Source organism: Musa acuminata, chromosome BXJ3-7, assembly GCF_036884655.1.
Source record: "Musa acuminata AAA Group cultivar baxijiao chromosome BXJ3-7, Cavendish_Baxijiao_AAA, whole genome shotgun sequence".
NCBI lineage: Eukaryota > Viridiplantae > Streptophyta > Magnoliopsida > Zingiberales > Musaceae > Musa > Musa acuminata.
The window spans coordinates 1,496,445-1,518,532 of NC_088355.1; the positions used below are offsets into that span (position 1 = coordinate 1,496,445).

Below are 22,088 nucleotides of genomic sequence, written 5' to 3' on the forward strand. Positions count from 1 at the left end.
AGAAAACTTAAATCAAAGAAGAAAGAATTAAAATATAATACAAACTAATTTATCAACCTTTTGTTGAATATATTCTTATTGGTTTATGAATAAAAACATGTTAAAAAAAACCTTCCCTTATATGCCAATTATAATGTTCTTTTTTTGGTAAAATTACATTGTCTCGACACCTCCACAATAACACTCATCAAAATCACTGTAAACATATATAAAGACACTATAGTCGATGAAGAAGGATTCATATAAATAACATTTAATTTTGGAGAAGAACATCGAGGGGATGACAAGCGGGGTTAAATAATATCGAATGACAATGATGACAAATAATATTGACAACAAGCAGAGAGATAATAAAATAATATCGTCTTTGATTATATTTATGATGAGTACTGAAAAATTATTGTATAAATATCATCAGTGATCGAAGAGGCATCAAAGGGACGATAAACAAAGTTTACAACCAGCATATGGGTGACGTTAGTAGAATCGATAGCGAAGATGAAATATGAAAAAATGTAAGGATGATAAATAATAAAATAATATTAAAAAATATCAATAGTAAAAAAGATTGTGAATAATAAACTTAAGAAAAAAAATGTTAGATGCAAAGACATTATTGACCTCCAAATCTTGTACCTATTTGTCGGTCTGATTGCTCATCAATTCGTGGATCCATCCAATTTCGAGCCGTTCATGTGTCATAAAGCGCTTATCGAACGGCAAGTCCTATGAACCGGAAAATAAGGTCTGTGAACCGGACTTCCTTCCGTTCGATTAATAAGGTCTCTCATCTCTCCTGATTTTTAAAGAATAAAAAAAATAAATAAAACCCAGTTTTCTCCTAATCTCTCTCTCGTCTCTTGGGCGTTCCTCTCCGCCCGAGTTCGCCGTCGCCTGCATCGTCGATCGCGTCCCCCACCGCCCGCTTTTCCACTCGCGTTCGCCTCCGCCAGCCCTGACGATCAGCACTCTTATTCTCTTTCTCATCATTCTCCGCAGCTACCTTCCTCCCTCCCTCTCCTCCTCCGCCGCGTCCTTCCCTCCCCTGCTCATTCTCCTTTCCTTCGCCGCCGCCTCCTTCTCTTCTATTTTATAATTTTAGGCTCATTTTTCCTTTTACGTCGTCCTCCACGCGAGGTCGGTGAACTGCCACGTCATTAACTCGTAAATTGTGTCGTTACGTAATTCGCCTCAATTGGCAGTGTCGTTGGCGCAGTCTCCCGAGGCAGCAGCGCCCATATTTCAACCGGGCTGAGCCGCCCACATCCGATCCCGGTCGAAGCCCTCTTTTCTCCCGGCTACAGAGGGCGCCAAGGGGCGACTCCGGCGACAAGGTGTTGGAGTCGATCATCGCTGCGAGACGCGAGGTTTCTTTTTCTTTCCCTTTGGACTTTTAGCGGCTGATCAAGATTTGTTGTTCTTTTTTCTCGTCTTCTCTCGAAAAGGGTGCATAGATCTAGATCTATGCACTCGAAGATCCACCGAGCTCACCTCGCCTCTGTCCTTATTCCAAAACCAACGGGATTGTTCTCAATCCATCCCTTGCAGGCCTTCCGCTGCCACGATCCCCCTCTCTTTATTTGTCGCTGGGATCTAGACCAAGCGAGTCGAGGGAGCTATGAACTATAAATTGCACTGTATAGTTTCTGAATGTTTTAACTCAGATGTTGCTCCACAAGCCTCATTGCACATTTTGCTTATGGTTAGATTGACTATGTTTTGCCAATCAAATTCGTCCCAATTATTCTCTTCGTGACTTGTTTCAGTTTGGCTAGTTGAAGCTTACACCAGGTTTTAGAGGTTTGCCAATGGGTTAGCTGATGGTTCTGGGAATGGCAAGATGACAAGGAGAGAACTGCGCGTTGCTGATATACTTATTTTCTATTTACATTTGAACTTCCATCTGGGTGCCTTCTTGAGTTGCAAATGAATGTTGTTTAGTTGATAATTCTGTCACAAATAATTCATATGACATACTTTACAAGCCAAAGCAAACTATTATGTGATGATGTTGACAAATGGCTTTATTGTTGTGTTCTTTCTCATTTTGTTTTCTTCTTTTCATTGTTTTTTTTGCAATTTTGCATTATGCTGCTGGTATTTGAAACCTTGCAGCGATACATATATTTTCTTTCTCATTTAATTAACAAATTACTTTCAAATAGATTTTCTTCTTATATTCTACCTGTTTATGCAGGCTGAAACGAGTGTAAGGATGCAAGACAATGAGAAACAAACGTTTGACTTGGGATTGTTTGTTGGAGATTTGGCTTTAGACGAGGATGGAAGCAGGTCTAGTTTCTAATTATCCCTCTTACTTGTTAGAGGACATTTAACTTCTTACATTTGGTGCATCTGAATGTAGACAGAAGTTTCTTGAATACTATAACTTGATTTTTGTTACTATATATTGTCTTTGTGTTTGATCTTTTTATGCTTTCACTCTTTAGTGTTATCTCAGATTCTCAATTATGATCGTAATTGGTTCCAAGTTTCACTCTGGGCAACACAATGATATTCAGTTTTGCTAACATGTCATTTTTAGTGTGTTTGTCTTAATCAACTGATAATAGTATTTAAACCAAAATTGACATACTATTTAGTGTGAGAATTACGTGTTTCTCTTTACTAGAGTTCCACTCTATGCTTGTATATGATATCTACTTTTTTGTGTTTAGTGATGATATTTCATTGGAGGGACTGCAAGAAGAACTTGAAGAATGCAAGAATGTAGAAGTAAGTGGCTATAATCTCACATCTTACAAGTTTTAGAATTTGAGTTGTGTTGGATATGTATTTCTGCGTCTACCTGTGTAGACTTTGTAAAATGGTCAAAAGGCATTTCTTAAAATATGGACAATGATGTCAGAATCATTCAACCTATTCTGCCTTACTTGGCTGATGGTTAATTCTCATAACTTGGTTATCTGAGATGCTTATAATTGGTTAAAAATATTTGAACTGTATATTTGATCTGTAATAATTGGACCATCTTATCGAGCCCTCCTTCTCATGCATTTTATCTTTATATGAGGTTTGGACGCTTTCTCTCTTTTGTTCATCATATGTCAAATGAGTTTATGGATAATCTTCTGGTCTTTACTGTTGTTCTAACTTCTAACATGCTGTTTTGTCTTTTATTTTTTCCAGAGCAAGGATTATTCGTATATATTAACTACAAAATTGCATACGTACATATATTTTTTTTAAGGCTTATAACTGAAAGAAATAGGATATTTTTTTAAAGAGTTGATCAAGAAGTTCAGAAAGATGAATAAAAGATTGTGAACATCCTTATAACAAGCAATAGAAGGTTGCAGCTTGAGAAAGTCCAAGATTTGTTCTTGTTCAATGAAGCAAAGAAAGACTGGCAAGCAACAAAATTGACACTGTGAACTAGTTTTTGCTGTAAAATCTAACATTCACCACAAAAAATGTTTTATCAGTTAAAGCTAATGTTGAATGTATATAGATGCAAGAATCCTTATGGGCATATATGAAAGTTTCCAGTTTAGCAAGGAAACAATATGGATAAAAAGTATGCAGGAGAAGAACGATTTTATAATATAGTATGACGTTTATGCCATTTACTGTACGAGAGTAAAATTGTACTTTACGGTTATATCTTGCTGAATAGTGACAGAAATAGGTCTTACTAGTTTTGGTTTTGCTCATGAATGACTAATAGTATGTCAGATGATTGTGGTACTGTAGTTATTTTATTCAACAGTTTGCTTGAAGCTTAGGCATTGGCTCATGTCACAAGATTACAAATCAACCATAGCTGGCTTATCCGCAGCAAATTATAAAGATCACGCAAATGAGATCATCACAATGGAAGCAAGTTGACACTGCAATTTTTCACATATGCACATGCCAAAGTTGGGGATTAATTTGTCTCTTTAGTTATATAATTTAAGTAGCAACTGTTTTTGTGTCATACATGTGGTGCTTTTTAGGTACTCGAGGTTTTTTCCCAACTTAGTGTGCTATTATTTTGTGTCATACATTGGCTGGATTATATTTGTATGTTATTATTTCTAAACCATCACAACTCTATAGCAGTTGACATGTTATAGCTCTAACAACCAGTTTAACCACCATAACTTAAAACCAAGTGCTACATTACCATCGGTGCATGTTACTATGTATATATGTTTGTATGTTTGAATTTTACTGAAAGAGCTTATTGAAACTTCTTGGGCTATATAGTTTAGTTAAAAGTGAAAAATTGACTAGTCATGGAGGGGGCTAATTATAGATTACCCCCCTGTAATTAGACTACTTTAACATCCCGATCTCTAGACTTTAAAAATTTACATTAGAATCCCTATAATTATGTAAGTAAAACATCTAACCTCATTTTTCCTAACGTCGTCGGTTTTACCGATGAAAACATGAAAATGATGAGCAAAAAGATAATTTCAATATCCTAGTTATGATTTCGGTGGTGGCGAATGATGACATTATTGGGGGCCGCGGGTGGTTATTGTGGATGGGGAGGGAGAGTCGCAATAAGAGTTGAGGCAAAGGGAGAGAAGGAAGAGGACGATGCAGATGTCGACGCTCTGTATTTGTGTCAGCCATCATGCCACAGCCCCCAAGGATTGTCATTTTGTGGCATGCCATCAAAATTCAGCCTTCATGCCTTAATTCCTGTCGGCATAGGCCAAACTTCGACCTAGCTTTACGTTGGCAGCTCCTGCATGACACAGTATGGTGCATGCTGATTCCTTTTCTAGCATGCGACAGTCCAACATGTACCGATATGCATCGCTTGGCATGGCAATCATTGTTTCAGAAAGGGCCAGAGTTAGCTTTTGATTCATTGAGTTACTTTTATCTTGGCATGGCTGGAACTTCATTTCATGGGGAACATATTATACTAGATGGTGAATGCATGATTGTGGATTCCTTTTTGGATTTTGTCTCATTTTTTACTTCCCATTGTTACATTGGTACATCTACATGAATAAATGCTGTTAAGTTCTTATTTCTACCACTTTTGAATTATTGTCACATGGAGTAAGTGTATAAGCGCATGAATACATACATATTTATGTGCATAGCAGTGAAGGCTCATGGATGCCATATGTATGTAGATGCGTGGCCAATCACTAAGTTGGAGCCAATTTTGTTTTTCATTTGATATATAATTATTATAGGTTTTAGTGATCTTTTGGATGGATGTTTGAACATGTCATGTGGTAATGCAGGTAAGTGGTAACATTTACATATTTCATTTCTAATGTGACTATGTGCTACTTTCAGTGCTAGTTATAAATAGTTGACCGGCTAATAAATGCTTCCGCAGACTGGCCTAAATAAGTAGGAACAAATGTATCAACAAATACTGTGGACATGAATGTACACAGTAATGCTGATGCATGTGTGTACTTGTAGGCCAACTTTTCTTAGCATACAACATATTTAAATTTTGGAGTCCTGCATATTTTATTGTTTTCAAAGAAGTATTATTTACCAAAGAATCATATTTATGCATGTTTAAGGTTTTTTTTATTTTTATCTTTTTGACCAATTTTCTTACTTCTTGGTGAATCTATTGATCATTATTCATTGGTTGATTTTCAGGAAGTGGCAAATATACTTTCGAAAGGCACGAAATTACGAGAGTACACAAAAGGTGTTGAGAACAATGTACGCCAGGTTGAACTGGACTCAATTCAGGTACGTGGATTTTCAACAGGAAGTTACTTGTCCTGATTTAACTTATTAGATGAATCTTGTAAGAAGGACCAAGAATGAAAAACACAAAAGGGTGAATGATTAAGGCACAATTGTATATCTTGTATGAAACACTTCCAGTATGGATGCAGGTTGGAAAGTTATGAATGCAAACAAAAATTAGCAGAGTTGGCCTATTTTGAAATGACAAAACTAAGTGTTTTTTTGTAAATAGATTTTGCAACATTACTATTATTTTTTGTGGATGATACATTACTTATCTTGCCAGTCAATATGTGAGTCTTGGTTGTAAAATGTTGAGAAGACCTGTTCTCCTTTGAGATTCCATTGTCTATTTTTGACAATTAATTTTGTTTAGTTTAGTCATTGTCATTTTTTTAAATCTAAAAACACCTCGGTCGAGGATTTAGATATTTGCCAATACTGGTGTTCTATCGAACCAATATAGTACTGGAATACCCGGTGGCCTACTGATCCAGACCTACTGGTACCCAGGAATACGATGATGAAAAAAGACAAAAAAAAATAATATGTAGAGGTAATGAGTTCTATGTTCGATCCTAGTACTTGATTGGACCATTGGTGCTGGTCCAACTGATATTTTAATCCTTATCCGTAGCTTTGTTTGGTAATTGAAAAACAAAAATATTATAAGACAATTTCAAGATATTTGTTGCCACATTGCTCTTGTAATTTGTAATTTTACTATCTTATGGTACAATTCTCGTAAAAAGATTCAGTTTTAGTAGTTAGCCATCATATGTTTAAACCTGCAGATTGTTCAGAAAGTAAAATAGCACAATAGCATATAACTAAGATTAATAATAGGATGTTCTGTACCTCAAAATGTCTTCATTTGTATATAATAGTATAATACTACCAAAGAAATACAGAAGTGTCATGGATTTAGCTTAAATTTATAGAAAACTGACTATTTTGGCAATGATTTAGTTGAATCAAATATTGGGGAGCACACACTTATTATTGCCATTAGCCAAAAATAATAAGAAAATAATAGGATACTTGAAGTACCTTAGTCAACTTGAGGAATGATAAGTTAGCTCATAAAAGAGTTGAAGATTATCAGTAATATTCTTAATGTTATAATTAAAATTTAGTGTGGATTTTTCGCTTAGATGGGGTGTATGGCAAGGCACGGATGCAACGACTTATGATCTCAGGGAGTGCTCTATTGTTTTAGTTTCTTTATTCCTAAGTGCACCCATGATCAACATAAAAAGCAATGCCAGTTCGGGGTTTAAGGCATGCCAATCGGGGTCCCCATGTGTGGCGTTAATTTTTCTACAGAGAATATTAGTAATAAAGATTTCAGTTTTGCCCATAGCAGTATGCACCAACTGGTATTTTACCAGTTTGGCGTGAATGGGCATGCAGATGCACATGCGGTACAGGGTTACCATTAAGCCCCTTTTTTATTTCTTAACCTCACATACCCTATTGGTCCGGGCGGTCTTGCAATCCGTGGTTTTCATTTTAATGTATGGTGTACCATGACCTACTAAGCATTCACAACTGAAAGCCACCTAAAACTGCATTGAGCTGTATGCTTGCCATTTGATCGTATTTTGCCTTTGTTACATTTTTGTGTGATCACATGTAACCCGATACCATAATACTTATATTTGTAATATGGTCACATGTAAAATCGTATTGTGTTTTACTTATATTATGATTAATATTTTCTTTGGGTTGTGATCTATGCTAGCATAAAATTTTCATTGTGAACAGTGATGGTGTGCAATGAGTCCACCTCTTGTTTCATATATTTTATAGGAATTGTAAAATCAAAAGTTATGCTGATTTGTATTACACGAGTTAAGAGTCATTTTTTTGTTCATGCAGGATTACATTACTGAGAGTGACAATTTAGTTTTATTGCATGACCAAATTCGTGATTGTGACATCATCTTATCTCAAATGGAAACAATTCTCAGTGGCTTTCAGGTATCAGTAGTTTATTCTCTTTTTTGTTTTTTTATTTCTTAAATATCTGAGGTACTATACAGTTGGAGCCTGTAGCAGTATTTAAGTATCAAATGCACCCTTTTTCTTGCACATGTGCTTGTTTCTTGTCACTGCTGTTATGTGTCTATGGTAAATTTATGCTTCAAAAGAAGAAAAAAGTTCGTAGGTTAGTAGATCTCTCTTTCTAATGAATTCCCTGCATAATGAGTAACACAAGTGGTACTACTAAATTGGCACTTCTTTTTCTGGTTCTCTCCATTGACTTTTGTCCTAGGTATTGACTGTTTCAAAATTGAAGCGATAAATGTTTGTTGAGTCTCTGTAATTTGTGATTTTTCAGAAAATAGTCCATGCATACACAAATGAAAGTTAGTTTATGTCATGGCCATTTTAGGATCTTTTTCATTATTTTATTGGACTAAAAAACTTTGTGTTGTATAATGCCATCATTTGGCACACTTTGAATACCATATGCATTTGGTCATTTGCATTAATGTATTATCTCCTTGCATGCAAACACACTAATTTTCTTTTTTTTTTCTTTTACTCTAATTCTTTCTAATGTCCTTACATTTCCAGTATTTAGTCATTTTAAGTAATAGAAAAAAGGGTTTTAGTAGCTACTTGATACTAGTATGTTAACCTAATAAACTGGGCAGTATACCTACATGTACCATGGTATAGCCAACTAAAATGATAAAAAGGGGATCACCATATGTGCTTTTGAGCTATATGCCTCAATCAGGTCCTTGTTTAGACTGGGAAATATGATGTGTACCAGTCTGATTGGTATTTAAGGTAAGGACTACAAAACCAACCATTTTTGTATGGTTCAGCTGGTATTTACCTATCCAATTGTCGACCAGTTCATGGAGCAACCCAACCCGTGTGGTCCGGTCTGATTCTATTACATAATGCTAGTTTCTTTTAACCTTAGGTACGTTGCGATGTGACTCGAAAGCAAGTAGTCGTGATCTCTCCACCTGCCACCATCTGCGCCAGTGCACCTCCTCCCTCTTCCAGTGCACCATCTGACCTATCACTTGTCAGGATGGGTTGGTATGAGCCCGGACTGGTTTGTACCAGCTATATCAGTTCCAAAAATATTAAAACTAATAAAAATCTTATTATTTATTTTTTGCTTAATAATTAATTGAAATATAGTTTCTATTGTAAATTATATGTAAAGAAAACTTGTGTAACGAACTTGTAAAATTGCTATAGAGGACACATGATTCATGTATCACAATGATATAATTGAAAGAATACATAAACAAGTTATTAATTTAAAATATACATTTCCTATTTTATAAATAGCTACTACCACCAAAAGGATCATCGTATGAAAATGAGAGGTCACTTTAGTTCTTCAATATGACTGTTGTAGATTAAGATTTGAACTATGAAGGCCATGCGCATGGTGCTTCATTCACCCTGAATCTGATATACTGTCTGTCATTTATGAAGTAAAGTAGCAATAGTCATTAAATACAAATGAGGTAGTAGCAAAGTAGCAAAGAAGCTTGATTTGCTTGTAATTAAATCTGAGAAAGATGAATATTTGAAACTTGAAAGTGAGATTGAGAGGTTAAAGTGAGTCAAAGAAGGGGTAGAAGAGTCATCGAGTGACAAGAAGGGAAAAAGGGTGGGATATGCTTACTGACTGGTACAACACTGATATGCTTATTGTCCAGTATCTAAGCCTTGTCTCGAATTGCACCTAGTGAAATTGTTGGGTCCACCTCACCTACTGGTCATCAGATTTTTAAATACTAGTCTAAACCGGTGCTGTCAAAACTTTAATCCCTGTATATACTATATAGTGTTGCACTTGTTTTGTGTAGGCCTCATTCTTTTTACTGAGAGCCTGGATCTAGCAACTTGTGATGTGAGTATTTCTTGTGAACACAACTTTTTTTGGTTATAGTTATACCACTGTAATTTTTAACTTTTAAGAAATGACATGAAGAAATCTTATTCTTAGTGATCACAGATTTGACAACATATCAATCTCTTGTGTCACTTGTGTGTTGATGGATATTATCATATTGGTTGAAGCTGGTCTTTAAAATAACACATTGTTACGTACGATTAAAGAAAGCATTCATCTTGGAAGATGTTTTTCATCATATGAAATTCTTTTTTATCACAAAATTGTTGTTCAGTGGATCTTATTTGTCTACAATATGTATAGTTGTGTTGTCGCCTAGCTTGCTCTATTCCTTGGGCAACATGTTGTCCTCCATGTTTGGGAGCAGAAACACCTCTACTAATTCTTTCTAAATCTTGTTTGTTTGGTATTTAATTTGATATTAATTTAAAATTTATTCCTATCATTTAGACCATAAAATTGACTTTATTTGTGGTAGTCAGAAATTGGTTCAATAAGTTCAGAAATAAAAAGTCTCCAGGAGAAATCGATGGACATGGGTCTGAAGCTGAAAAACCGAAAGGTAAAATAGTTTTCAAACAAGGTACTTTTCTATTGATTTGTAGCCATCATAATAATTCAGCTTATCACATTGGTCAAGTAGTTCCCAAAGTAAAACTAGCTTGTCCTTGTTGTTATATGTATTGATATTTGAAAACTTGTTCTCATATCTGAGTCAAGATATGAACATTGTCTCGCAACTTTAACAAAAACCATACTACTTTCTGAATTAGTTGCCTTTTCCCTTTGTTTAAGAAGCATCTATGTTGATGTTGAATGTGGGAGAGTTCATTTTTGTCTATGTGAAAGGAACACTTATGCAAGCCTTCAACAGTTACTCTTCAGTTCATATCATTTGTTGTGGAGTTCCTCTTCAGTTCCAGAATTACTTATTCTTGAATCAGGCTCAACTACTTAAGTTTTTATTGATGAAAATAGTGTTACCTGATTGGAAGACAATTCTTACTTTGACACACAACTACAGGCATGTGTTCCTGTACTTTGGGCAGTAGCTGATTTCCATAATATGTAACCTAAACATTTGTTGGATGATCTAATAGGTAGAGCTCAGTACTAATCTGATCTATTAGGCAAGATCCCATTGTCAGTGAATGAAAACTTCTCATTTGAAGTTCTCCATTACATAACTTTTTTGCCTTGCTTTTTTTAACCTTTGATGAATGAGCTGTTTCATTTATTGGGTCATAAGTTAAGAATTTATCTATGTCATGCTCTTCAGAAGGTATCATATTTATAATTATATTTTCTTGTTAAAAGAGTAGTTGAGTTTATTTTGAGCTGTTTAATCTACTTTTGTAATTACAATTTACTTAATCTCCATACAGGTGTTATTTTTAAGTGTAAACTAATACTAAACAGTCCCAAATTTCTAGTTGCATCGTCAAAATTGGATATATCATCAGCTTTCGAATGTCTAGTTAGGTAGTAATTTTTTTTGTCAAATTACCAGAAGCTTCTAATTCTTGCAACAAGATGCTCTTTTATCATGAATGCTAAACTCAGATTCAGTTTGCTAATACTGAACTATGTATCTGTCATGCATTTGCTAATTGTTGCTTCTAAGGTATGTCCATATGGTATTGTCTTACAGGGTGCAGAATCTAAACTGGCAAAATTCGTGGAAGACATTATTGTTCCCCCAAGGATGGTTGACATTGTGATTGATGGAGAGGTTATTAAGTGTTTTTCTTAGCTTTTGTTATCATCCCTTATCGGTTGGCTTTTGTTATCACATATAATTTGTGAAATTGCACGTTGCAAAAAAGCATGGTTTGCAATACCGTACCATATCGCTCGGTACGGGCGGTATGTACCCATCCGATAGAGGACCGATACGGGTGATACATCCGTACACCTTAGTGTATCGTGTGTCAGTATGCTCGGTACAACTCGGTACGTATCGTATCGACAGCTGATCGGTACACCGGTATGGTACGATATTTAGAATCTGGCAAAAATGTTTATTTTATTGTAAGTTCTGTTTGTTCTAACATGAACTTCTGTCCATGATAGATAATTCAATTATTTATACTGCAAAATTAACATGGTTGTTTGACTTTTATACATATATATATATATATATATATAATATAATATAATGGTTTCAAAATTTGGTTGATACCAAGGGGTATATTATCAATCCATTCATGTATTGACTAGGTCAAACCTGGTCTTTGATCAGGGTTTTGTGGGATAACTATTAAGTGCTAAATATATAAAGTGGGGCTGTTGTTGCTGTTTTGGGTTTAAACTCTTCCTTCCTGGCATGTATTTTGGAAGCCTGATTTTGAATTCTTGATGTTCCTAAGTCCTTGATATTCTTCAAAAATCAAAACTGTCATTTATTTGGACAGTTACAACTAAAATAGTTTTATAGATCACCTGCATGTATAACATATATGGATTTAAATTTAGCTTTTGATATTTTTTCTTGGTATTATGTAGCATAGAGATTAGAATTGTCATCAAAAGTTGATATAGTTTATCACTGTAGTGCATACCACATGGTACACCGATTTATGTGTTCATATGAGGCTGCCATTGTTTTTCATATTTAAAATAATTTTAATCAAATTGATATTTTGAGTTTAGTTTGAAATAATTTTTTATTCAAAATTTCAAGTAGAGCACAATCTAAAACTAATTGAATTTCATAAAGTCAAATTGGGTTGTCAAAAGCTTGATTTAGATTTTCTTTTAGGTTTATAATTTTGGCTTGTATAAAGGGTACTAAGGCACTTCAACATTATTCTCTGTAATAGGGTGCTACTGGCTGATTCATAGTAGGGACTATTTTTGGCAGTTCTGTTTGCAAAATAGTAATGGGCATGAATGTATTTCAAAGAACTTCCTGTTGAAGCATAGTTCTAAACTGTAGATTTAGATTTGAGTTGAATCCAGCTTGACAAAGGTGAATTTTATTTTCTTAAGGTTGAAATCAAACCAGTTAAAGAGTAGATGGGGCTCAAGTGCGAATGGGTCACAAACCTATCTTACTAATAATAAACAAATAATTTTGTTCTTTGGTATGATTGAGTTTCAAAATATCTAATAATTTAGCACTGACATAGGACTAATTGTGAAGGTGGAGATATTTATATTGACAGTATAAACTGGTAAATGACACGTCAGGAGGTATGAGGATAAGCAAAAGCTCATTTTCTTTGTTTCATAATGAAATTGAAGTGAAATAAAGGAGGAAGATAAAGGGACAAGTGGATTGAGATAGAGGAAGGAACCAAAAAATTTAGGAAAGGAAGAACATAAAGGGAGAGGTATAGGGGAAGGTTCAGAATCATGTGGACTGGCAAATACAGAATTTTCTCTTTCTTGAGAAGAGGACCAGTTTCCGAAGAAGATAAAGGGAGAGGTATAGGGGAAGGTTCAGAATCATGTGGAGTAGCAAATACAGAATTTTCTCTTTCTTCAGAAGAGGACCAGTTTCCATGAAGATACATGGATGGTGGAATATTTAAAGTTTCTGGGGCTTTAAGGATTGTTGGTTGAATTTTTTTCTAAATGTAAGTAATAAAAGATAAAAAAAATATTATAAGTATGATGTCATTAAAAACCTGTGCACTTGCTGGAGCATAGTGAACTGTATTTTATCTTCCATTAGAACACCTGTAGAAGGGACATCACATTGAAAACCTTTTTGTCTTAGGATTATATTTGATATTTCCAATGTGAAACAACGGATGTTACGAAGCTTTATCAATGTGATTTCTGTTATAAAATAAATGCAAAATGATTGCACATGATATATTTTATGTTGGAAAATTTAGGTGCCCACATGTGTGCGTAGGCTATCTGCCTACGTGTTTTTAGGGGTTATCTCCTAAGTCTGCCTATGCATTTGAATAACTTTGTTTTCAATAACTGGCGCAGGTTAATGATGAATATTTAAGGACCCTTGAATTACTAAGCAGAAAACTGAAGTTCATTGAAGTTGATTCTATGGTCAAAGGATCTAAAGCTCTAAAGGATATTCAGCCTGAACTGGAAAGGTTAAGGCAAAAAGTTGTTGCAAAGGTTTGTACAGATTGATGTTAATTCATTTACATGCTTTTGTACTTTGTCATCATGAACTTTTCTTTTAAATGGCAGATCTCCCGGATGTTTAAGGCATCCTTTAGGGTTTTTTTTTCCCTCAAGTTGATCAGCTAGCATCTTCTACCCTTTTCAGCAAATTTTTGCACAGTTGAGACTACTTATAGAAGTTGCAATTGTATTGTAGTCAGTGATTTAAAAAGCGCTAGGCACCAAAAGATGCTAAGATCCAAAAACGCCCGAGCCGCTAAGGGCTCGCCCGAACGAAGCGAGGCGCTAAAATATAAAAATATATAATATAATTAATAAATATAATTATTTAAAATTTTGAATAAAAATATTCTATTAAATTAAGAAAATTAATAGTATTAAAATCAAAATAATATATTATTAATCTAATAAATACAAATACTATTATTAGTATACTGTTAACAGCAAGGTTCACAATACCGTACCGTACCGGTATTTCGACTTGGGCTCGGTACCGGTACGGTACGGTATACCGAGCGGTACACCTAGGTGCGTCGAGTACTGTAGCACTGCTACAGTGCTACAGTGCACTGCTATAGTGTTACAGTCCACTCGGACCGGTAACAGGAGGTCCGCGTACCGACAACCTGTCGGACTGGTACGTACCGCCCGTACCGGGCAGTACGGTTCGGTACGGGCGGTACGTACTAGTATACTGTATACTGTTAACAGTATACAGAAGGAGAAGAAGGAAGAGTGTAAGAGGGTGTTGACTAAGAAAAGAGGAAGCGATAGCGGGAGCGGGAATGTAAGGAGGCAGAGGCAGCGGGAGCGGCGACAGCGGCAGCGGGAGCGGCGACAGCGGCAGCGGGAGCGGCGGGAGCGGCAGCGGCGAGCGGCGGGAGGCGGGAGTGGCGAGCGGCGACAGCGGTTGCGAGCAGCGATAGCGGCGAGCAGCGTGATCGGGAGCGGCAGCGGCAATAAGGGTTAGGGTTTGGCAGCAACAGCTGATATTGGTTTTAGTTGGTTCGATTGAACCAACTAACCATCGTAGATCGAACCAGACCTAAAATTCTGGTTCGATCGCCTGGTTTAACCCAGGTGCTCGCCCGAAGCGCCCAACACCTGGGCTCGGGCGAGCGCCCAGGCGGCGCCTCTTTGAAGCGTGCCGCTTGGAAGTTTAGCGAGGCACTCGGGCCTTGCCTCGCCTCGCCCGAGCCCCTTTTTAAATCGCTGATTGTAGTTTGATAACTAGTTTATGTGAAATGGAATAAACTGCAATACATTGACCATACTAAATTCCATGCTGGTTTGATTGTTCACTGGTAGGCTGGTACTAACACATTACATCTTGTTATTATTATTATTATTATTATTATTATTATTATCAACTATCAAGATATACATTATATAGTGATTACTAAATACCGGGCTGATAATATTCCATTATGGTTACTGTTTCCAGTATAGGAAACCTAAATTGTTGATTTTTTAGTTTGTCTGAGTAACTAAAACTGTAAAACGATCACTCTTAGTGAAATAAAACAGATATACAGGGGTTCAAGATTATTTTTATTGGTTAAACAAGTTTTATCATATTGATGATTGGTGTTGACATCCATTTAATCTTAAATGAGAAGGTGAAGTGGATAACTGTCGAAAAATAAAGACAAGTTCACACTCTTAATTTGTTTATGCAAACGACTTCAGTGGATTTAGCATGTGAGCTTTGTAGTGTGAGAAATTAAGCAGGACTTATGATGCCCAATAGTTAATATTCTAAAATATCTGTAGAAGTGTAAAGAATAAATACATTAGTTCTCATTTTGCAGTCTTGTTTTTATAAATGTTTCCGCCAGCTTTGGTTTGGTGTTTCTGGTGAACACCATTAACCAACAATATTGTTTCAATTAAATTTAAATAAAAACCTCTTTCTACTTTTATGCTTTGCCAGAAACAAGCGAACCCTTTTTTGAGATTAAGCTGGAGATTCTAAATGTTAGTGCATGCAGAAGTGTGCTGTATGATATTCTATTATTTCTATATTAGAAGGAAAAGATTATTGATATGTGTATTAGCCTTGAGTTGCCTAATACAGAAAACCTAAAATAGGATTTTTTTTAATAATTTTCGGTCCTTTTTAGAACACCAGTATGTACTGATGCACTGACACATGGATTGCAACCGGCCTCTGATTGATATGGGCGGTTGGCATGAGGTGATGTTTTCTGATTCAGGCTATGTGCTTAGGCTAGCTTGCTTTGTGGAATAGTAAGCCAGTTGAGTCATGGAAATTTTGTGAGAACCACTCTATGTACTCCTTTTTGGCTTAAGCTTCATGTGTTAGGGCGACACTTAAGATAAGGTTTTACTCATGCGAATAGTGTAGCCTCATTGAGGATTAGGTAATACAGCAGTCTGAGGCTGTCCATTTCTGTTCACATGGACCACTAGATGAGGAGAGAGGAGTCTCGGTTGTATTTTAAGTCTTGACTATGTTCTCCAGGATTTGATATTCTCACATTCGTTTAAATGGTTTATGAAGGACCACATGTACCTGGGCTTAAGCATTTTATGGACCACATATGTGAACTTGTGTGTCGAAAACAGGGCTTAAGCATTTTGTGCCAGGCAGGTATTAATGCTCCTTAAAACTAATTGGTTAGTCGGTCATTTGGTTTGTAACATCATTAAAGGTCGCTAACAATTGGATTTGGTTAGCAAACAATTTTGGTCAGTGGAATAACAAGTGCTGTGAAATAACAAGCGTTGTCCTTGGTACTAATTCGTTTCAAATTTCAATATAATATGGTCAATTAATATTGGTGTTGTCTGATGTTGGTTAATTTCTTAGCCTTAGTTAAAATTTGTTAGAAACAGATAGAAGGCAGCCTGAAAGAAAGAAAAATATGAGGGGATAAGCAGGAGGGTAAGGAGAAGAGGAGTGAGGTCTAGATGGAGGAAAGAACAAAAAAAAACCTGACCATGACTGTTAAATAGGACGTACTAATACTTCAGCATTTTTATTTGGCATTAATCGAACCAAGGTTTGATGTACCGAAGCATACCGCTTGGTATGGGCGGTATGTACCAGTCCGACAGAGGATCGGTATGGGTGGTATATCGGTACATCTCAGTATACCATGTGTCGGTATGCTTGGTACAACTCGATAAGTACCGTATCAACAGTTGGTCGGTATACTTGTATGGACCGGTAATACAAACCATGAATCTAACACTAATGCATTTGCTATTTGTTACAAGGTTACAACTATCCCATTTGTTGTCTCGTATCATTGTTGCAGTGCTTATTATTTGTTAGCATGTAATGGAAAGAGGAAGAATCACATATAAGGGCATGTCATAAGATTTCAAATTAATTCCAAAGTTGTGCTCTATTTCATAAAAAGTTCTTCAATTTGTGGTCGCATTACCTCACAGTTAACCTGCATGGAGATTAGAATAGCATTGAGATCATAGTATGTTATTTTCTATCTTTAAACTGCAAATGGATAAGTTTTGGATCTTTCATATGACATATATAGTTATTTATGACAACAATATAATTACATTTTAAGATTAATTTCATTTAATAAATATAACATAGTTATTTTTATTTATTTTCCTTCATTATTTTTCAATTGAAATGAGAATATTGATGTGGACATGCAGAGATACTAATAAAGATAATCCGTGAGCAATTAGGTCTAGCTTCGATAGAGGATAAAATGAAAAAGAATCATTTAAGATGGTCTGAATATGTATTTCATATTTTTAAATATTTTATATCTCAATTATGAGATATGAAGGTAAAATAATCTTTTAATGTGTAATATTTTTATGTTTCATAATTTACTTTACATTTTTCTATATTTTTCTTTTTTTTTTATATTTGTGATGTATCTATTTATTTTTAAGCCTTTTGTCTGATCCAATCTTGTTGATCCAGTTCGACCCATTCTTATCCCACTTGTTTGTTCATAACCGATCTCTATCCTCTTACAAACTGTGATGTTAAGCATGTTGGTTTATGAAACTGAAATTATCATAGTTCATGCTAAATGGTGGTTCTTAGGTTGTTATTGTATGCTTGCTTAGCCTTTTTGAAAATTACAATGATCTTAAGGTAGACTGGATGTTCCAATGGAGTGTACTAGTTTGACTGCATTACCATGCTTATAACATTAATTTTCTTTTGGTTGCTTCAAGAAAAAAAGTTTCCTGTTCAAGAAAAAAAGTTTCCTGTTCTCTTTTCTTGATACATTTACCTATTAATTATGATAACATTGCTTCCTGGTCCTCTTTATTCATTGTGCACTAGGAAACACAGTTTGGTGCGGTGTTAGGATCAGCTATATTCTTGCATTGATTGATTTGTTAGGAACATGGTTCGTCTTACAGTCCATATTGGTGTACCAACTAGCCATCAGTATGGTATGTATCGAATCATACCGATGTACTAACACATGATACGGTTGGACATACTGACAAACTGGTATGTACATTCCTTACTGGTCTCCTATCAAACTGGTATATACCACTCGTACCAGGCGGTATGCCGTGGTAGGATGAACCTTGGCTAGAAGTAAGATGACTGATTTCAGAGAAGCACCAGGGAGGAAAATAATTTCATTTAAGGATAAGCCATAATTCCCAAATTCTGCTAAGATCTAGCCTTCCGATCATTTTAATACTGGAAAATTAAGCAGCAAGGCATCTGTTTAGGTAATTACATAATCTTATTCTAACAATTTGTCATGATACAGCTGAGTTTTCTTTTGTTTGAGATTTGCCTCTTCCCATTAGCATCTTCTTTCTCTTGTCAGTTTGTAATCTTTTATAAGCTGGTTAATCCACCTGTTTCGATTGAAATTTCTCTCCAGTTATCTGGTGGCACAATTTACATAAATTCTTCTCTTTGCTTGAGTTGTAAATGGCTTTCCTATCATGCAGATTTCCTTTCTAACCTATCCTGCAATTAAGCAGTTATAGCTAAATCTTATATGTGCCAATGAAGTTGATCAACTACATCATTAAGCACACTGGCATACTAATGCATATAGAGATTGCAGCATAAGACATGATTCATAAAATCACATGCTTGCTTAATGGGCCAATGTCTTATTATTTTGATGCCGTAAGAAATGTATCTTTGAGAGAAGGTATACATTTTGGAAAACATGAGTATATAGTTAGATGGTTTTGCATTTCGGCACAGTCCAGAATAGTTAGTTATAGATATGTTTATTTGATTTTCCATAGGGAATTTATTTCATAATCTCAGGGTTAATTATTTTGTATTATAACTATTGTCCATGTAGGATCTTAAGTTGTGTTAACCTTATTCTTGAAGGTATTTGAATTCATTACCCAGAAGTTCAATGCCTTGAGAAAGCCAAAGACAAATATTCAGATTCTACAACAGAGTGTTCTTCTTAAATATAAGTAAGTTGTGTTTGTGGATGGTACTAGTTCGCTCTTTTATGCACACTGATGAATATCTATATATTTTCAGATTATATGACACTCTTAAATAGTTCTTATTTGGTTTGGTGCATATCTGAACTCTTGGTCAACACCTTTTCTCTTGGTGTATAGCTTGTTTATCATTTATGTTGCCAAATCTCTTATATACAAATGTTTTCCATTTCAGTCATTACAGGTGGATTCATGGTTTAGCAATGTAATTGTTGATTTGGTTAATCTTTGCTATATTTTCAATTATCGAGTGCCTTAAGGTTTTACTAATTTTCTTCCTTAATGAGGTTATTGATTGATTTATTTGCTTGGTCTTGGATTAACTGTGAACATATGTTTTTTAGTGCCAACAGATGGAAATATATTTGTCATTGTTATGGAAATTTTTATATAGCACTTTGTATGGCTAATTGCGTGATCAGAAAAATCCCTTCGTATTTGCAGATTGATTGAGAAAATGCCCCTGTAATTTGGAAATAATTTCCAAAGTTCAATTAATTTCTTCTGGCAGATATGTGATGTTTTAAAACTTTTTTGATGTTAAATTGGCCTTTTGAAACTAAATCACAGGATTGCCTTTTCCTTTTTCTCCAATAAATTATTCATTTTCTTATGGTCGGTGTGTAAGTTCGACCTCTCTCGGTCTTCAACTTCCTTGTATGGAGCTCTTATTTATACAAACTTAATTTTAAATGTCTACTTTGATGTTTTGTTTGACTTCTGCCTCAATTCAAAATGCTTACTGTCATGTTATTAGATGCTTACACTATTTGAATACTTACTGACACATGTTAAGTCATCCATAACATTTTAGATTCATGATCTACACTTATATGAATGTGCTCAATATATGTAAAACAATTTATCATTGTATACAAGGCTTCAAGTTTTTGCTATATGTTTGTAGTTTTGACTTATGATTTATGCCTTAATATTTTGTATGTGCATTTGAAGTACTCCTGTAACTGTTACTACTAGTATTTTTGCAAGATTGTTGAGTCCATGTATTGATTGACAATCGGACTAGTAAATACTTGATTGTGCCAAGTGTTACAATCGAGATTTGAGTCCATGACTGAGACACATTGCATCTATTGTTGGCATTATTCCAGTGATTATCAGCATTGTGGTGTTCACATCTTCAAACTATTTCTTAGAATCTAATAGATCCTAGAACAGGCTATTTAAATAGAAAATTTTAATGTTATCAATTTTGGGCATTTGATCTAAATGTTTTTAATAGTTTTTAACTGTGACATTTCAGTTTGTATATTTAATCACACATGTTTGGTTTTGTAATTATAGGTATGTGATTCTCTTTCTTAAAGAACATGGTAAAGAGATATACACTGAAGTTCGTGCAGCATATGTTGATACAATGAATAAGGTAATTTTGATGTGCTATTCTGCCTGTGTCAATTTTTAATAGCATCTATCATTCTTAGTAACTATTTTGGATCATATCTTAGATTCATCAGGTTGGTCTTTTTAATCATTTATTATATATGAAATTGACAGATAGCCTCTTTGATTGATCCTTCCTAGGCCCTGCATTGGCATGGGCCTTAGGCACTAGGCGGCCCTTTTTTATTACACTAGGAATTGGAACATGTTTCCATAACAGGTTGTGCCAAATCTTTAATATTGATTATAATGTGTTAAATGACCACATTTTTCTAAAATTTTGTTACAATAAGCATTTATCAATAGTATGTTTTGTTTAGGTGCAACAGATGCCCATCTAAGGATCTGGCCAGTTCTGTCATGTTAAAGTCATGACTAATTCACTATAGAAGATTAATTTTTTTATATTTTCTTTGATTTGTTCTCGCAGGTCTTAAGTGTTCATTTTCGTGCATATATTCAAGCACTGGAGAAACTGCAGCTGGACATTGCAACTGCCACAGACTTAATTGGCGTTGAAACTAGGAGCACAGGTTTTCTCTTACGAGGAAGAGAACCTTTGAAGTACCGTTCTGCTGTTTTTGCTTTAGGTGAAAGAATAAATATACTGAAGGTAGTTCTCAACAATGACGTTCTTCACTGTAGAACACAATCACACATAATATATTAGATTTTTCATGTTTAGAAATTGCTGAGATATTTGATTCTGAAGTATCTCCACAAAATATCTTAAATAAATAAATTGCCCATTGTTCTACAGTATGTTCTTTTAGTCTAAAACTACCTAATTCATTGAAGTCTTTACTGTTATTCACTACCACGATGTGGAATTGTTATATGCTAATCATTATTCATTTAGCTTCTACCATGACACTTTGGAATGCAAATGGTCCCCCAGTCTCTCTTACTGGTGTTAGTGCTTTTCACTTATATTTCTATCTGCTTTTAGTCTCTCTTTAGATACTGTTGTTCCGGACATGTAAGTTGCTCATGTGATATTGGAGCTCCAGTTATTGTTTCCATATCTTATGTTTTCTAGCTGACTACAATCTTGGTTACTATATGTAATGATCAGAAATAGAGAGAAACACACTTTCACATCTGTCTTGCTCCATTGATTCCTTTGATAGATCTTGGTAATCACTAGATTTGTAAAGGTTCATTAAGCACAATATATATCTTGTTTCATTCTAATTGTATCGAGCACCATTTATGTTTCCAGATCCTAACCGTTACGTGATAAAGTGATCCCTTAACTCATTGATGAGATAACCAACTTGTATGTAATGAAATTCCAAGTATGGTTGGTGATCAAAGAGAAAGTTTGTTGTCAGGAACTGACCAAGCATGAAACAAATTAAAGATCTAAAAAAATCTCTTTTAAGTATCTTAAGAATATTAAGTTTATCTTCTCAGCAGATTACAAAATCAATAAATTATTACATTGCCAATCTGGATAACCAAGTTGGATAAAAGCTTTTGCCCATTTTCTCTCAAGTTTCTGTGAATTTTGTTGATAATGCTGTACTCTGCATCAAAGTTA

At 34.9% G+C, this 22,088-nt stretch overlaps 1 protein-coding gene across 2 annotated transcripts in view; it reads left to right on the forward strand.

The window, feature by feature from the left end:
* The first annotated feature begins 858 nt into the window (after positions 1–858).
* Positions 859–22,088, forward strand: part of LOC135643411 (vacuolar protein sorting-associated protein 52 A-like) — a 28,802-nt gene continuing 7,572 nt past the window's right edge. Inside the window, exons 1-11 of one of the 2 annotated variants that reach the window (XM_065160308.1) lie at positions 859–1,367; positions 2,198–2,292; positions 2,679–2,736; positions 5,593–5,688; positions 7,570–7,671; positions 10,062–10,145; positions 11,235–11,315; positions 13,532–13,675; positions 19,017–19,108; positions 20,447–20,528; positions 20,976–21,158. In XM_065160308.1, the coding sequence (XP_065016380.1) occupies positions 2,216–2,292; positions 2,679–2,736; positions 5,593–5,688; positions 7,570–7,671; positions 10,062–10,145; positions 11,235–11,315; positions 13,532–13,675; positions 19,017–19,108; positions 20,447–20,528; positions 20,976–21,158 (999 nt within the window). In that variant the 5' untranslated portion in view covers positions 859–1,367; positions 2,198–2,215. Of the gene's footprint in view, positions 1,368–2,197; positions 2,293–2,678; positions 2,737–5,592; positions 5,689–7,569; positions 7,672–10,061; positions 10,146–11,234; positions 11,316–13,531; positions 13,676–19,016; positions 19,109–20,446; positions 20,529–20,975; positions 21,159–22,088 lie in introns of those variants that run through there. The other variant, XM_065160309.1, reaches the window with a different exon arrangement.